Source organism: Morone saxatilis, unplaced genomic scaffold, assembly GCF_004916995.1.
Source record: "Morone saxatilis isolate NCDOM2014 unplaced genomic scaffold, NCSU_SB_2.0 Contig24, whole genome shotgun sequence".
Classification (NCBI taxonomy): Eukaryota; Metazoa; Chordata; class Actinopteri; family Moronidae; genus Morone; species Morone saxatilis.
This window is the reverse complement of record NW_023339807.1, coordinates 3,929,451-3,947,548: the sequence shown is the minus strand read 5'-3', so window position 1 is coordinate 3,947,548 and position 18,098 is coordinate 3,929,451. Positions and strand designations below refer to the sequence as shown.

Sequence of the window (18,098 nt, the reverse complement as noted above, 5' to 3'; positions counted from 1 at the left end):
TCATATAATACAACAATAAAAATACAGTTTAAGGGGGAAAAAGAGGTGAAAGGATCTCTATATTAAACTAAAATTTAGCAGCTCTGGTTGATGGATTAATTAAGACCAGCGTCCCGGAATGACCCTCTCTGTGTCCTCATCTTACTCAGTAATATGAATGAATAAATGAAAGAATATAAACCAGATTCAGAGTGGTGCGTATACATTATTGAACTACAAAAAAGTCCAAAATAAAGAAAAACTATTTTATCAACTTTCTTCATCCGATCTTCAGACCTACATTGACTAGAGCTAAATTCAGAGGTCACTGAGAAAAACATTTACTATATAATACCGAAGAAATCATACCAGTTCAAAAGTCCATCTTGTCTTCTTCACAACACTTTGGAACCAAGACAGAAAATTACAGCAGAATACATTGAGGTTTTGTTAAGCCATTTCAGGGAAAATTTCCGTTCGTAAATCATTATAGTATTTACAGTATAAAAGAAAATGGGAATCAGTCTATTTTTCTGCCAGCCTCACTGGCCAGAGGAAGAATACCAGTTCTCAACTGTGAAACTAAAGATTATTGGCTTCTACATAAGCGAGATATGACATATGATTCAGGGCCAAACCTTTGTTTAATATGTATTTATGTCTTATGAAATCATTTTGGCTTTAACTAAATATTTTCCATTCATTTCTCATCAAAAGTGATTAAAGGCTTACTTTTAGTAAGTTAACATTGTCACACAAAGGGTGTAATTTGCTCCACATAATATTTTAATCAGGCAGTGCTGACCCTGGTATCCATATTGTGATGAGCAGCATAACAAATCAGTACAAAATAATGTTGGGATGCCTATGAAGTAAATATGTGTGTACGTAATTATCTGTATTTACGTGCATGAATATTTGTGTGATGATGTTTGTGGTGTTTGTTTCTATTCCATCCATTCATTTCATTAGCATTTTGACACTTTACCTGTTGCTGTTCTTTCAAGGCAACTCGACAAATATACAGTACACTGAGGATTTATCTGCCTTAATGGGACAGATAATCTGTCCCATGGAGTAACATATAACTCATAACACCTAGAGGTTAAAGGTCACAGGTAATTTTATGTTCCCAGGATGTTTAAATTGTCTTCCCTGACCACAGGATTCACATTTACCTGAGGTTTCTTGTGCTGTTCATACCAGCAACTGGACCAAAGGGCTTTATGCCTCAGCAGGCCTATACAGCCATTCTCCTGGACACCATTCCTCCATGCTGGCTTAGTTCACTAAGACTAAACTAAAAACTACAACTAGGTGTGAACAATGTGTTAACTGCAATAAAAATACAAACTAAACTTGGACTAGAAACAAACTAGAACCTTTGGGAAACTGGGAAGTCTTCATGACTGTGAGTCAATTTGTTTGTATTGTTATATCTATTCTGAACATCTTCAATCTTGCTCCAGACAAATATCTGTAATTTAATTATTATATATTAGAACATTATATATATTATATGTATTATATATATTATTATATATAACACTGAAACTAATAAAAAATAAAACTAAAACTAAACATTTTGAAACATTAAAAACTAAACTGAAACAAGCAAACCCACTCTGGAAACTAAACTGAATTGAAAACAAAAATTCTAAATGAAATAAAAATAAAAATAATTATAATAACTGGGCCGGACAGGCGCTAAGGCTAAAGCTTTTGTTTCTGAGAAATTGGCACTTGCAGTTTGTTAGTATTTATTCTTTGTATCCGTCAGTGGAGGGTTGAAACTATTTCTCCCAGTAGTGCGTGTTGGGAGTAGGCTTGATTAGTGATTAATAGGATATTTCTTGAGGAGTTCTGAACCTCATGTTTGCCTTATATTGCAAAGACAAAGAAAAAGTTTCAACAACATAATGTAGCCAGTATTTTTTTTTTTTAAACCAGTGACTCCTGAATATTCTGGGGACTCATTCCCATCTTTCTGCAACCCACCATTTGGTTCTCGTCCAACCATTTTAAAACAATACATTCCCCAGCTTTCTACCACAGCTGCCACAGCCAAGATTTTCATGAGAAATACAGGGAGGACAGTAAGTCTCCACCTTCACCACCCGCTTTTTCTTTTCATCTACAGTTAATTCCTGCTCTTCCCTCCAAACTCAGTCTAGTCTTTTAGAAGAGTTTGTTTTCTCACTCTTACTGACATATTATGAGATCGTATTTTGATTCCATGTTGTATATCTGATGAGCCATTGGTCTGTCATGACTCTGTGTGTGTATATATATTTGAGTAATTCCACTCCCTGTGTAGTGTGTCCCAGAGGAAGCTCTCGCTCTGACATGAGGAGATTAATTTAATTATCATGTTGATGAGAGCTGAGCTGCTAGAATCTCCTATTTGTTTTTCTATGTAAATCTTTTTAAACATGCCAATGTGTTAGCAGTTTAAAAAATATGTTTTCATCCTCTCCATCAAATCCTTGGCCTTGAAACTACAACAAAGAGTCTTAAACCACGGGCTGCAACCCTGTTTGGGCAGCAGAACTGTTTCTGGTTGGTCTCCACATGACAAAAGTGTTGGTATGTTTTAATGACCCTGGGCCACATTGTGACAGCAGATTTATTCAATTGAAATCCCAGTCTTAACAAGTTCAGAAACCCAAGTTGTACTATGATGTCAGTTACAAAATAAAGTCTCTCACTGTGGCCGATGTTTAATGTTTTGACATAGCTGGTATCTTTTCTTTTAACAACCTCTTCAGGGTGTACAGTCAAAGTAAATTTAAAACGACAAATTTTGCCTCACCGTGTTATGAATACACTTGTCTTTCTTCCTTTCAGGAATTGAAATTTCCCATAAAATGTCCCTCAAGTTCCATTTTATTTGGTAGAACACATAAAAGAAATCTTGAACAATACTTGATTAAGGACTTGTGATCTAAGTATAAGTGAGGTTGAAATCTGCAACCCTGTAAGCACTGCTAAATGCTGTTTTACCAATTAATGTAGACATTTCAATGTAATCCACCAGGATAAGACTAGCAACAACAGGCAGGATTATTTGACATCTTCAACGCACAAAGCGCTATATAATCACCACGTCAAAATATCCAGGTCATCGTCCCCTGCCCATGGCTGTGAGTCTGGGGCACAGTTAGGTCTTTGTCACTACGGGAACTTAACAACCGTTAACCTGCAGCCTTTCAGAACCTGAACTGTTAAGAACCCATAAGGCTTAGGCTCTACCTTGTGTTTCCACTGTGTTAAATGAACCAGAATGCCCTGGATATGTCAATGAAAAGCTGACCCCAGGACAAGTCTTCTTCAAAAGCTGTTTGGTAAGTGAGTACAGTTGTATGTTGTACAGCAATTGGAATAAGTGTAGCTAATTTAGATTTTTTAATACACGTTTACATGTAATGACCCACAGTAAGAGGTTTTTTAGAACGGACCAAAGAGTGAACGACACAGGCACCACACCAGCTTCCTTCCACTAACCAGCTCTCCAGCGCTCGGTGCATCCCTTGAGACAAGTCGGCTGCCCCAAAAGATGCACTTGCTCACCGTCTACCATCGTACTGTCTTAAGCTGGGCAGACACTGTGCATTTTTATTGATTTTGTACTTTGTGTTAACACACACTACACGTTTTACAGATCAACTGACCACACTGAATGAAAGTAACTCAATTTGCACACCAAAAGTCAACCAATTTGTGGCTAAAATCAGGCTGAATCCTAGTGTTGGCCAGACTTAACCAGGCCGCTGTTCGATTGTCTCCCGTATCAGAAAACAGGGAGGTGCAGATTAAGAATCAGTGAGCGTTGTGGTCCCATTGGTGCTGCCCTGGGTTCAGCACCACGGACAGTCCCATAGTGCTGGATAACCAATCCCATAGGAACAGCACTGGCCTGCATGATGATTTTGGCGTCGTGGCCACAGTAGGAACTACAGGTCTCAGACAGGTGCCTCCTCTTATTCTCATAATGGCTCATCCACCATGAAAGCATTTCAACAATACAGTACAGAGTACCCTTTTCTAAGCATCACAAACATTAAAATGCCAATTTAATGATCAGAATCTGAATGTACAACACAGGTGGGAAAACCGCCAACAGCTGTATCACAAGACACTGATGCAAATGTCTTAGTGGCACTGAAGTTGGAGGCAGGAGAAACTTTTTTTAGTCTATGACCGTGTTGTGGTCGTATGTTTTCTACATTTTCCTGGGCTTCAGTTTCATTACACAATCTACCACTCTGTGGTAAGTGGTAGCTGTATGGGGTTAACCCATACTGCATTTTGTTCTTTAGCAGGAGAGCTTGTGGTTTCATTGTAGTGAACAATCCTCTCTGTAGTGAAGTGTTACATTGCACTATGCATTGCATTGTTAAACCACTGGAGACATCAGTTGCGTTCACGTTGTCTTGAGTTAGACTGCAGCCCACAGTTGCTGGTAGTTTAGAGGCATTCTAGTTGTGGTCACGGTACGGGTAACTGAGGTCTCCTGTTGCCTAATCAGTCTGTGATCAAGAACATACCATTTATTGTTCACTTGTATGAACAGTATGTGTGTTTGTTTATTTGTCTAAACCAATGTGTTTATGAACACTATGTGTCACCCTTCCAGTGGACTGATGTTTTCCTGCTGTTTGCCCAGTGTAAGCTGGGATAGACTACAATGTCATGTGACCCTGAACAGAAATAAGTAAGTAGAGGATGGATGTTTGGGTTGATGTTAGTTTGAACATGCCTCTGTCTGTACTGTATATGTACTAAGTATACTGTATGTTTGCAGGATGTTACAATAGTTTCCTTGTGTTTTATTTCTACAGCCCAGGGCAAGCTTTTGTTTTTTGTGTCTTAGACTGAGACAAGGTCTCTGTCCTTCCAAGGGTCCTCGACCACTGACTTCTTCATCCCCCCACCATGCGGTTTACAAACCTCTCCCATCTCATACAGTACTCCTTTTGTCAGCTCCCTTCATTTGGTGCAAACACTTGCTGCTTCTGCGTCTCCTGGACCCTTGAGGCCCTGGATGTCTAAGATGCCTTGGTAGAAACCAGAGGGAGAACTATGGAACAGTGTTAGTCAAGCATAAACCTCTTAACGTCTCCTCTGTCAACCACGGACCCACACAATGCCTTCTCTCTGTACCTTCTTTCAGCTCTCAGACCGCTTCTTAGACTTGCAAATCTGGGCTTTGATGTTGCACTGCCTTGCTTCTTTTGTCAGAGAGAGGGAGCCAAGGAGGAGAGAGGCATTGCAGACAGCTGTTAAAGCCACCATAATTCCCTCATGTTACATGGGTTAGCCCTCACTGCCCTGGCAAGGATGCTGTTGTGTCTCTCTGTTCTCCCTTTAACTCATTTACGCTCTTTTTTTTCTCTCTCAGTGCAGTTCAACTTTGTCTACCTCTCTCTTCTTTCCCATACTCATTCTTTTTAGAGGACAAAGTAATCCATATTCTTTTGTTTTGTTGTCTGGCTACAAACCTGTTTCTCATTTGTTAGGTGGCTAGCTAGCTCCCTGGTTCCAAAGTTGTTTTACCAGACAAGACAGGGCTCTGTTCCACATCCCTCTATTCTCATCTGCATCCAGATGACATTAAATAGGATGGGCAGTACAGAGCCTGTCAGACTATTTTTAAACCTTTCATATAAAATTTAATTCATATCAATTTCAAATTTCAAAACATTTCTAGCTTCATAAAGTTTAATTTAGCTTATTTGGGTGAAATTGAGTGGTAATCAACCATCCAAGACCTGCTGCAGCCTCTTTAGGCCTGTGATGGAAACTAGTGCGCAAAGCTACTGGTGTTGTTTATACCTCGATTCCATGTCTCCAAGTCTCAAATCTCCTATAATAGTCTGAGTGAGATGGAATGAAGGAATGGTAGTAATGGGTAGACGACCAACAACCACTGCGGCTTTGTCTGCCCGTCTTTACAGCGTCCAGGAACACTGATTACATCTCCACTGCGGACAGACACTTAATTTGTGTTATGTGCGCCCAAGCACATTCCTGTGTGAGGACAATAGACGGATAGTGGTTACAGTGGCAAGAGTGACTCGTTGTGTCTGCAGGAGGACAGGGGTTGGAGGGCGTTTGGTGTGTGCATGTGAGAAGGCGAGTGATTTTGTGTCGATCCAACTGTATGTTTCTCTGTCCCTTTATGGTTGTCTGACACCCACACTATGAAAGCAGACAGTTTTTGCTATTTGAATGAGGTAATGACTGTGTTTACCAGGAAGTTAACAGTCATTACTTTGGTTGTGCCTGACTGATATCTTACTGTCTTTTACAGGAAACTTTGCTGCTAATTATTTTCTCTTGGGACAGGATTAAGCAACTGCAAGTAGACATGACATCGTACCCATGATGGAATTTGGTCAGTTAATTGAGTCACCAAATAAACCTTACAGTTTAGGCGGGTGGCGTTGGTAATTCTCAGAACTTAACACCATTTCTGAATGTGTCAGTCCCATGTTTGGGTTCTGCATTTAGTTTCCATAGCAACTTGGAAATGTGGGTGATGGAGTTTCAAAAATTTCATGTGGTACTAATCTTGTGATAAGACCATACATAGTCCCAACATGATCTGTGTGGATCTTAACGTCATCATTCTGACCCTCTGATATTTGGTTTAGTCGACAGGTGTTCCTTGTTACGTTTAGGTTAGTCACAATTTCAGCAGACTGTTTGATTTGAAAACATATGTCAAAGCGTCATTATGTTCTCAACATTTAACAATACCTGCAGGCTCAAGGTTTTTTAAGCAGATTGGATTGTGGCAAAGCTGGTAAACCCAGTGGTAATGTACAAACCATATCAAACTTCAGCTTTCATCATTGCCATGTTTGACCACTACAAGGCAAGTAATCCCTGTGATGATGTGGCCCTGCAGACTGACTGTGGACATTAAACCATAGAAGAATGGAGCTGATTCAGTTCAAGGAGGAATGGACAAACCCATTGTGAAAGGAATCAGATGATTTTTCTCCTGAGATGAACCATTTGTATCTTAGTTATATCAGTGTATGTGGATAAACATGTTGCTGTAAAGCTTCATGATGATACAGGGCTGGGATGTACTGTCAAACCAAGGGGCATATCAGTATCTTGTAATCAGTTCATTTCTAAAGAGTCGGGTTGAATAATAGTAGTTTGATTATATTAATGAGTGGAAACTATGTCTTACTAAAGCTTTTTATTGATATATCAATACCACTGGCCAAGTTACATCCAAAGGGTTTGGATGAATGCTTGTATTTTGTTAATGTTAGGGCTTGTAGCCAGAGTTGTTATTGGAAAAGTAACAATATTACATGACCCTGGTGAAATACTGGACATTATGAACAAAATAGATAACAATATTACAGCCCAGTACAATGCAGTCACAGAATGGTAATACTTTGTGCGGTTACATCCAATTACTCAGTTTAATATTGCAGATTACTCTGGTACCAAAGCTGAAGCCCAGTAATGTGCTGGAAAATAAGTGTCCATCATCAGCCAGCCATAATTACAATCTCTCCCTGAGGATTTAAGGGAAACGAGGAGAGACTGAGATTTCAATTGCACATTTCTTTCACACTCAATACTCAACTTGGGAAATGATTGTATAATGACAGATCGGTTCTTAGTTGGTTTTGGACAAAAAATATTCAACTCAGCGCCAGTTGCTGAGGGTGAGTGTAGGAGTTTTTAAAAAGATTTATTTGGAAATGAGATAAAAACTTAATTTGCATCTGAGGTTACAAGGGTTAGGTTTTTCTCAAGATACCAGTAGACACATTTTACAGAGTTGATATTTTACAGAGATATTGTAGAACTTAGAACTAATTTACACTTTCATACTTACTATGTACATTGTCCACTTATTTCAGTCCAGTTTTGTGTGTCACCTTGGCATGCTGTTCTTGTCAAGCCATTACACAGTACAGCTAGCACTGGGCTTTACTCTCATGTAAGGCCCTGTCGGGTATTTCATCACATTTGTTCTTGAGGTTAGAAATCTTCAAATTAGAAAGCAGATGTGATTATGGGTTTTTGACATGCCTCGGGGCACCACAAGTAAAATGAAAAAGTGAACTCTTACTGTTAGCGCAATGACCGGTTTATAATGTATTTTTGTAGAGAACGAGAACTGGATTTCATCCTCAATACTACTGAAATTGCTTCAGGAAGGAATTCCTTCTTGGCCAGTATGTACAAGTGGAATGATTAGTGTGATCTATGAATTTTTGCTTCGAATTAAGCCTCATCCTCCTCCTCGTACAAAGACATTTCTGTTGGTTAAGTTCTTTCTTCAGTTGAATATTGCTAGTGTAAGGCCAGACTTAATCCATGTGCATAAAACCACCACATGTGGTTGACTGGGTTTTCTCAGTGTCACAACAGTTGGATAAGTCACAAAGAGGCAAAACAGCTTCTTATTTTTCATTCTTGTTGTCCTACGTGTCCAGTTCATCTGTGTCACTGCTGTTTTTTAATTTTTTTTTATTCCACCGCTTGAGTCAGAGCGGTGATGAATTAAAACAAGAGCACATTCGCTGTTTGAAGTTTGAGGAGAGACAGTATTATGACTTCTCCCTTAAAGGTCAAGTCGAGCCACAAGCGTGATAAAGTGCACAGCGAGAGAGGGAGGAACAGAGGGGTTAAAGGAGAGAGAAGTGTTGAAATAACAAATCGGTCCTCACAGATGGCGGAGGCACAGCAGAGTGCGTTCACTACCACAAGGTTTTGACCATAATTAATGCCAATGCAGTACCACTCAGGCTGAGGGTAATACTATGACGTTGAGGAGGATTTTAAAGTTGAATGTAAATTAAGTAGTATGAGCAGAATGGCAGAAAATCCCCCATTACAGTTATTTTCAGTTTTCCTCAAACCACCATGATCTTAACTGTTCTTGATTATAATGTTAGTGCTGGTTTAGGGAGTCATCTAGTGGTCCTCCACCCTTAAGGCTTAACCTTAACCTCTGCCACCTGGCTGTTTACACCACCCTGCCACTTTCCCCGTGAGTAAGTCCACTGAGCAGGAGATCTGAGAAATTATGTCATTGCCACTCAGCCAACAGGGAGGAGGGATGATCTTGAAGAAAGTGAAGGCTTTGATTAGGAATGTTATTGTAAAGAAATCTGCCTTCAAACAGTGAGGAAAGACTGCAGTGGAGAGAAACATAGAAGGTCTTGACCAGGGTCCCCCGTGCTCTTTGACCTTGGGAGTAATTTGTTTTTCTTTAAACAGATTGGCTAAATGTTCGGCACGTTGAAGCGACGAGCCAATGTGTAAATCTTCAAACACGCTTTTCAGGGTTTCAATCTGGTCGCTACTCCTCTGAGAGAGTATTTAACCCCCCCCCCCCACGCCCTTGTCTCCCCCTGTCTTTTTAGACTCTTTCACTAACATACATTCTTTGTCTTTCTCACGTTCTCCCCCATTTCTAACTATTGCGATTTTGAAGTTGTGATGGCAGCAGGTTCAGCCACGTTGAAGGTCAGCGACGCCGCCTCGGGAGGGGAGAGGGCTTTAGATCTCTTTTCATATTTATGGTTCGGCTCCTGGATTGTGACCATTATCTCATGACAACATCACATTGTTTGACAAATGAGTTTCCTTGTCATGTAGGGATCAGCATCCTGTGGTGAGAAGTGGACAGATAGTATTTGTATGACCTCACTGTAGCACAGATGTGCTGAATGCATGGATGGTCATTTGACCAGCATGTTTGCTTTTAGTACTGCATGTTTTGAGAATGGGTTTAGATGGAGGGGTATGTAGCCATATGCACTTATTGCATGGCACCTTATTTAAAACTAAGTCAGTGTTTTGCACACTGTGATATTGTGAAATCTATCTAAAGCACCCATCTGCAGGCTGTCTGCAGGTACAGATGAAGTTATTGAAGAAATCATGCTCCTTTACTATTTTCAGCCATACTGCCATGTTGTGAACCACAATACAAGGAAATGTGTGGAAAATTGTTGATCGGAAAATTGTCACCATTGTGAAATTGTTTGAATGTCAAAAGGTAGGACAGCGTCTGTTTATTGCTGTCCTCCTGAGTCTGTGTGTTTCCATGCAGCCACACACATGGATGTGCTCCACACTGAAGTGATGGATATGAAGCTGAGAAGGTTGAGAGGCAAACTATCTGCCTCTTATTTAGACGTGCGGAGAACAGAGCCTTCCACATCCAACCGCACAAGTACACACACACACACACACACACACGCAGCCATAATGAGCTTCCACATCAGCTGTTTTCCACCAGCCAGTTTATTGTGTGCGACCTTCTAGCTCTGCTTCCAACAGCAGCCTGTTCAGTACCAGTAAACAGGAACTTTGTTGTCTCCCTTCTAAAATCCTCTAAACAAAGAATCTTGTTGTTTACTTGCCTTTTGCTTGGGGATAAATAAAGGGCAAGAAGACTAACCTCTGATGTCTGGTGTCTTCTGTCTCTGTTTTGTGTGTGTGTGTGTGTGTGTGTGTGTGTGTCTCCTGCTCTGTCCCATCCTGCAGCTGTTGCACATCTGTATCGAGGGATGGGGGAACTGGCGTTGGTCAGAGGCCTTCAGCGTGGACAACGTAGGGACTCTGCTGAGGACCATTCAGTACAAAGGACGAACTGCCTCACTCATCATCAAGGTGGCGCAGCTCAACGGTGTCCAGAAACAGGTACAGACTGTTTTTCTTTCATTTTTCAATCAATACTTAAATATCAAAAGTATTCCATTTGCTGTTTTAGGAACAAGTTTGTTTTGAGAAAAAAACAGTATTAACACCAACTTACTGGCTTTTTCTGGAGCTTTCAACCACATCTCAATGTCTTCATCACTAGATAGAGTTTGCTCAGTTGTCATGTATTTGTCAGGTTTTGTATTTCCTTGCAAGAATTGTGACAAATACAAAAATATAAACAATTTAAATTCCCTGTATAATTAACACACAACTTTGTAATTAGCCTAAATGTACTACAAGGACTTTTTAACTTTTGTATATATTATATTCTAAATGTAATACTGATGTCTCTATATGACCTATAAACAAGCAAGACAACCAGCAAGAAAATTGCCTATTTCTACAGTATATAATATATATAATTGTTCTCTGCACCATAATGCCCACCACTGGGTCGGATTCGATCAGATTCCCCTCAAAATCAATAAAGCGAGGCCGTAGAAACACTCCCGCTTCTGTCCACAGGGGCCGCCACACTCAACACAAAATCAAAGTTTCTTGTAGCTGCTTTAAGCAATTAAAGGAGAGACAATGGAGAGCGTTACCCAACCCAAAAAAGCCCCACAGTACTGGCGACACATTAATTGACAAGTGAAGATTTGTGGTGCAAATACACCACAGCAATAAACAAGGACAAGTTTTCAACAAAACCAAGAATATATGGATGCTGCAGATTATCTTCCTGCTAATCTTTACAAGGCCTTGTAAGTGGTTCAGAACTAGGAACGCAGGAAAGCAGGAACTTGTTTGCTGCATTATGCCCATCGACCGCTGCTATGTGTCACTTTGAAACCCTGGCCTTTTTCCCAGCACTCCTTTTGGGATGAGCACTTTTTAGTCTGCACTTTTTTTCCACTTGTATGTTATGATTTACTCGTTGCTCGGCTAACAACAGACTGTATTCTGTTTTTGTCAGTTTTGGTAATCTGTTTTATAGCACTAAAACAAAAGCTTATGAGCTTGAAGCCATCCAAAAACACAATGTGCCCCATCAATCCACAAAGAAGATCACAGGAAATCATAAAGCATCATAAACCAAATCATAAACCGGCCGTGTTCGCCTTTTACACCAAGAACTCTGGTGGATCATGTTTGTATTTTTCCACAAATACAAGGCAGAGTCAGTGTATTCCTGAAAATGCGAGATGCCATCAGATTATAGCGGTGACACTTTATGTAAACAGTGTCAAGTGTCGCACATGTCTCCCTCTCGTCCTCCAGACAAAACAGACTCGGCCTCTCACATTCCTTCCTCCGTCTGTCCCAGACTTTGCTTACATCTTGTTCCCATTGGATCCAATGATAGGGTATGAGAGTTGGTCACATCCAATTCACAACACAAAGCCTCAGAGTGGGACAGCGGCTGCCACTACAGAGGAAACTGGCTCCCGCCTGCATAAGCATACCTCATGTTGTGTGTTGTCACACACTGCTGTGCTCTCTCGCTTTGTCTAGCTTCCCTAGCTTCCCTATGGTCTTTTATTGTGACGGCCTTTTTATCATTCATACTGGCACCTCATGTTGACTGCTGTTAAAAAAATCCCCCTCGTATAAATCTGCCTCTAATAAATGCCATATACACACGGATCTGCACATACATGCATTCTCTAATTACTCACACACACTGGGTACACTTTAATGCCTGTGCTAGAACACATGTGAAGGCAGGGGTATTAGGGCTGCTGCTGACAATTACTGTCATGATCAATGAATCTCTTATTATTTTTTTAACACTGATTGATCCTTTCAACAGGTACACAGTTTACAATAATATTCAAAAAGAAAAAAAGCAACACATTTTCACATCTTTCAAATTTTGTGTACAAATCTGTGTGTCAACGCAGAAGGGAAGAGGAAGATGGGCAGTCAGGGAAAAAGAGTGTGTGTGTGAGAAAGGAATGATTGATGGAGAGACCCCTCATTAGGGGCCAAGATCTTTCTCTCTTTCTCTCCAAGATCATTATCAGTGCCACAACCTGCAGAACACACACAGCCATGCACACACATGCAAAGATACACACACACACATATACACACACTCATGGAGAGTGGTGGAAGCAATCAATTCTGAGCACAATTAGATGTGTCACTCCCAGATGAGTGCTCTCTGGTGGCTGTGGCTTGGCTCTGTGTGTGTGTGTGTGTGTGTGTGTGTTCATTTGTGTCCATAAATATACACATAGCATATGCACATGTCCACACAAGTATGCATTGTATGCATATTGGTGGTACGTGTAATGTAGGACTAAAGGAAAGTAGTGTGCGTGCACATATGTATATATGCAAAAGTAATAGACAGTGATCAAGCAGTGAGCAATCAGGCTACATAGAGCAATCCTGTGATAAAAACAGACCGCTATAGAGGCCTAGGAACCATTTTAGTAATAGTGAAAGTTACATTTGAGGTTTTATGAATTCCTAGCTCCAGTGTCCTTTCAGTTTCGTTGCTAAACATTATTCATGCATCCCCATTTCATAACTAAATCTTACACACCTCACACCTGGATAGCTGGTTGTTTTTAGCATTCCTAGACTTGAGGAGCAGCTTTTTGGATTTTGCTGTTCAAGTTCCTACTATGTCTCTAGCACCCCTTACATACTGTGCCAGTGACATTGGACTTGTGACATGTGATCCCATAACGGTCCATAAAAGCAACGTGCTTTAGGTCTAGAGCTAAAAGACTTTCAAATGTGTGTGTTGTTAAGGTTTTGTATGTTTCTGTTAGGTCAGAGACCGTCAAAGCTTCTTCTTTTGAGGACATTATAAGATCACAGGCACCTCTGTGTCCAGTGCTCAGTGTTTATTGCCTCCTGCTGTACATTACAGTACAGAGATTATTTTATTTACAATTGTCCCCTGTAACATTCTTCTTTCCAGGTAATAATCTGTGGACGGCAAGTGATGTGCAGCTACCTGACTCAGGACATTGAGCTGCGGGTAGTGCAGCACTACGTGGGGCCCGACAGTCAGACGGTGGTAAGGGAACATTGCGACTGCCTGGAGGCAGGGGCCAAGTTGCCTTCCTATGTGCTGGAGGACGCAGAGATGACAGAGCTGTGTGTGAGGGCCCGAGGAGATGAAGACTGGTCCCAGGATGTTCAGCTGGAGAGGAGGGACAAGGGCAGCAGCAGCTCTGTTGTACAGGTATGGTAACACAAACATAGACTTGGACTGAGACTGAATAAGGAGCTGACTGGATGCTCTGTCCTGTTATAGGCTACATTAGTTATTTTAAATGTCTTTTTAAAAAAAGACATGTTTGATACGGATATGAGTATAGACTGTAGTATTTCCATTGCACAGGGAGTTCAAATGCAAGCTGTTGAATGTGTTAGCCAAACAAACACAGATAGATGCACACATTGCACACCACTTCTTCCAACCGGCTCTTCATCTACACACACATGTTTGGAGCTGGTGACCGGACCACCAACTGGGACCGGATCCTCTTTCTCCTGGGTGGCCACAGTGGCAGAGCTTCCACGCTGCTACTCGCAGTTAGGGAACAGATTGAGATCTTCCCCTCAGATAGGCTTACAAAAGGCCCTCCAACCAATAACCCAACCATGTTGAGAGGCAGAAAATACAGTTTATGCTCTCTCATAACAACACTAACCATAGACAGGAAACCCTAGCTGATATGTGGGCACAGAGAGAGGCTTTGAAGGCACTTTCACACCGCTGGATTAGTGCCAGACAGTCACTCCTTCACTCCATCCCTCGATCCCTGCTGCTCTTGGCCTTGGCCTGTGTTTTTCTTATTCCCTTTCTTTGTCTGTCCTTCTGTCTTCGTTGTCTTCTTTTATAAGCGCCATGCTGTTAACAGTTAGCCACTCTCAGCTTCTGTGTGTGGGTCTGAACATCTCTGACTCCACTCCAAACTCCTCTGTTATCTCTTCTCCTCAGATCATTCATTACACATATGGAGGGTTGGCTCCGAATAAGAGAGCTGCCTGGACTAGTAGCTGGGTCCTTAGATCTTGCTATCTCTTGTCTGTCTCCTGCTATTTCACTCTCTCGTTCCCTCCCTTTCTTTTACTCTCTCGCCCACACACTGGCTTGCTCATCTATCTTGCAGTTGTTAACTCCTCTGCTTTATTTACTTCATCCTCTGGTATTCAGCTCGTCCACCTGTTCCAGCCTTTATTTCTTTGCCCTGTCGACGTCTGTCTCTTTTCTCATCTGTCTCCTGATTATCTGAGTCAGTAATCCATCTGAAGTAACTCCTCTCCCTCATATCTCACCTTCTTCCCCCCTAACTCTTATTTTCAACTTATTTTTTTGCCCTTGTCCTTTACTTTTGACAAAGTACAGGAGGTCGTCTTGACCTTATCCCAGTGGTGAGTGTTTTTGGTGGATCAGGCCTATAGTATATCTGTTCACCAAAGTCTCACTCCCTTATCCTAACAAGGCTGTTTTGCAACTCCCACTATATTAAAACTGAATGTTCGCTCTGTCTCTTTGCTGTACTTTGCTGTCCCCACCAGTAAATGAAGTCCCCAGTTCGTCATAAACTAGACCACTTGTAATGTGCCTTGGCATCCAAACGCTTTAATGAGGAGTGAGGAGTAAATGGGACAAACACCAGTGACACATTAAGAGCGCTCTGCCTTCGGTGGGCACATTCTCAGCCTTTAAATCTTGCTAAGATTTAACTGCCTGTAATGGCCCATTATCTGGCACTAACAGTTGTCAGTCCCCTCAGCCATGATATTGTGTTGCAGGGCTTAAGGGAGACTTAACTTTTAACTACTGGAAGAAGCCAAGAAACTAAGTTTTTTTAGGACAAAACATGATAATGCGTTACTGATGGAGGCAATAAACGTTCTGTCAGTGAGTGAGAGGCATGATTTCAGTAATCAGATATCCATATTTTATAATCTAACCACGAGCAAACAAACAAGTTGCCCTTGAGTGTCCTTGATCATTTTTTTCTCATTAACCATTTACAATAATGGAACGATATTAGGCGTACTGCAAACAAAACATTCTCCCAACTACACTATCACCACAGTTTTGAATTAGACAATTAGATTTCCAAGTAATCAGACTGTCAATAACAGTCTGTTTGTCTCCTTTCAGGTGCCTTGCTCCAGCGGTTCTTTGTTGTACGTGTGGTGTACTCTTATCACAATTGAACCTGACTCTCACATGCAGCAGAGAGTGGTGAGTATCCTGTGCACATGCACACTTAACCTTCATTTTTTTTCTTGCTATATGTTATTACTATATGTGTAGGTTTCTTCAGCTCTTGCCATAAAAAACACAATGGATGTGTGAAAGCAAAACTTAACATTTATTTTCATTTGATGACTGACCATACCTTTGTATTGATCTTGTTAGGATAGCTGTAATTCGTTGATTAATCCAAAATAAGAAAACAGCATTCCTGGCTGCTGTATTACTGAACGCCTAAGATTCTCACATCACATCCATTTACATGTCCTTGCCAGTTTAATTTATACAGTCAGTATGTGTGTGCAGTATGTTTCACTGATGATTGTTCTATATGAATCCCCTGTTTCAGGTGGTTTTCAGTCCACTGTTTGTCATGAGGAGCCACTTGCCAGATCCAGTAATTGTCCACATAGAGAAGAGGAGTCTGGGACTGAGAGAGAGCCAGCTGATACATGGCCAGGGCCACCAGGAGCCCCTGCTAAACACAGAGGCTGACCTCACCCACCACCTCACTTTCCAGGCCAGGTAAAAAGAACAAAACTTATGAAGCAATATCAATTTGAGCTTTGATACATTAAGACCATACAGTACATATGAGTGTTTAAAATGTACAGTAAGTCCCCAGCTTTAAAAGATAAGGCAGGTCTAATGTTTATTAAAAAATAACTCGCCAGCAGAAAATCCAAAATACTATTGTTTTTACTGTTCTACACATCTCATGATATATTAACACAACTCAGTGTTTGTCCTTATGACTGAGGTAGACCTTCACCTGCCACTTCATCTCTGGAAGGTCTGTTTCCATCCTCACTATTTTCTCTTAACGTGCCCATCAGCAGGACAAATCCACTGGATCGTTTATTTCTTTCAGTCTAGTGTTCTATTATGTCATCACCAACCAGCTCATAGTGCTACAAAGGACAGATTCTGACTCTGGCCTTCTGTAATGGGTTTTTTATGCCTCAGTTTAGCAAAGATGGAGAGACACTTACTTAAGATTCTCTCATACCACATTCTGGTTTTGTGAGCCAACATGAAGACATGATCCAGGGGAATCCAGGCACATTTCAAGGGAACAGGAAGCCAGCTTGGCAGCAGCTGAGATGCAACTCCAATTCCAACATGTCAGGTTGGACCATAATTGCACCTCATTTAGATACAGGCCCTAACAGGGAGCAGGTTTTTGGCCCCATATCAGCTCTGTGTTTGTCTGTGTGCATGTGTTTGTATGTGCGTATGCACACATGTTTGTGTGGGTGGATGAGTAGTGTATGCACACATGTGTCCTTGTATCTGTGTGTGGTCTGTGTCTGTCATTGTCTTAGTTAGCTACGTGCCAATGCAAGTGTGACAGCCGCCACTTCATCATGGGCAGAGTCTGTCACATACATCACTACTGCGCCTGTTACTCTGTCCCAGTTTGTCAGTGTGTGTTCACACTTTCTCATATTGTCGATGTGCTCTTGTAAGAGACAGCTCTTTATTCAGTTTATCATAGTAGGCTCCACGAATCAGTTGTCGAAATGTTTAGTTGCATCAAAATGTGCCCATAAAAGAAATGCAGTGTATCTGTAATTCATCTGTAGATTATAAAGTCTAATAACCATGATACCTCATGTGTCATGTCACAAGTATAAATGGTGGATGCTGTAGTCCAAAGTGTCTTTCAGTAACATGAGTGTTTACATTTCAGCCTGGGTGGCCCCAGGGGAAATAACTACCACATGTGCATATGCATACTGTATTGTTGTTGTTCCTACTGTATTTGTTATCTGTACATCTGTAATCTATGTTGTTTTATTCAAATCCATGGAAGAAAAATCACCCCTTTGGTAGCAACTAGTGGTGATCTGAATAAACAGAGTAAACGTTGAGTGTAATTGACTCCCCTTGAGAGAATTTCTTTTTGCCGTAACCGTTGTGTGTTTAGATATCTGGTCACAAAGTTTGTTTTGATTTCAGCTGCCATAAAGGAACCACAGTGGCCATACAGTGACTGGGAATAGATTTGGCCCCTGTTGTCATAGATAAATCCTTTTCATGTGCGCAAAAAAGCAAGCTCAGAAACAACCAAGTGTCTTGTCTCTCTGTATTGCAACCACAATGCTCCTTGTGTTTACGATCCGTCCCCTGCCTAAACCGCCTCTCACCACACAAACTTACATATACCCCCCCCCCCCCCCCC

The 18,098-nt window shown here is 41.1% G+C and overlaps 1 protein-coding gene across 3 annotated transcripts in view; it reads left to right on the top strand.

The window, feature by feature from the left end:
- Positions 1-18,098, top strand: part of LOC118336017 (vacuolar protein sorting-associated protein 13B-like) — a 313,914-nt gene that overhangs the window by 270,713 nt on the left and 25,103 nt on the right. For all 3 annotated transcript variants that reach the window (XM_035672549.1, XM_035672551.1, XM_035672550.1), the window contains 4 exons: positions 10,516-10,671; positions 13,613-13,879; positions 15,818-15,901; positions 16,263-16,438. In XM_035672549.1, the coding sequence (XP_035528442.1) occupies positions 10,516-10,671; positions 13,613-13,879; positions 15,818-15,901; positions 16,263-16,438 (683 nt within the window). The remainder of the gene's footprint in view (positions 1-10,515; positions 10,672-13,612; positions 13,880-15,817; positions 15,902-16,262; positions 16,439-18,098) is intronic.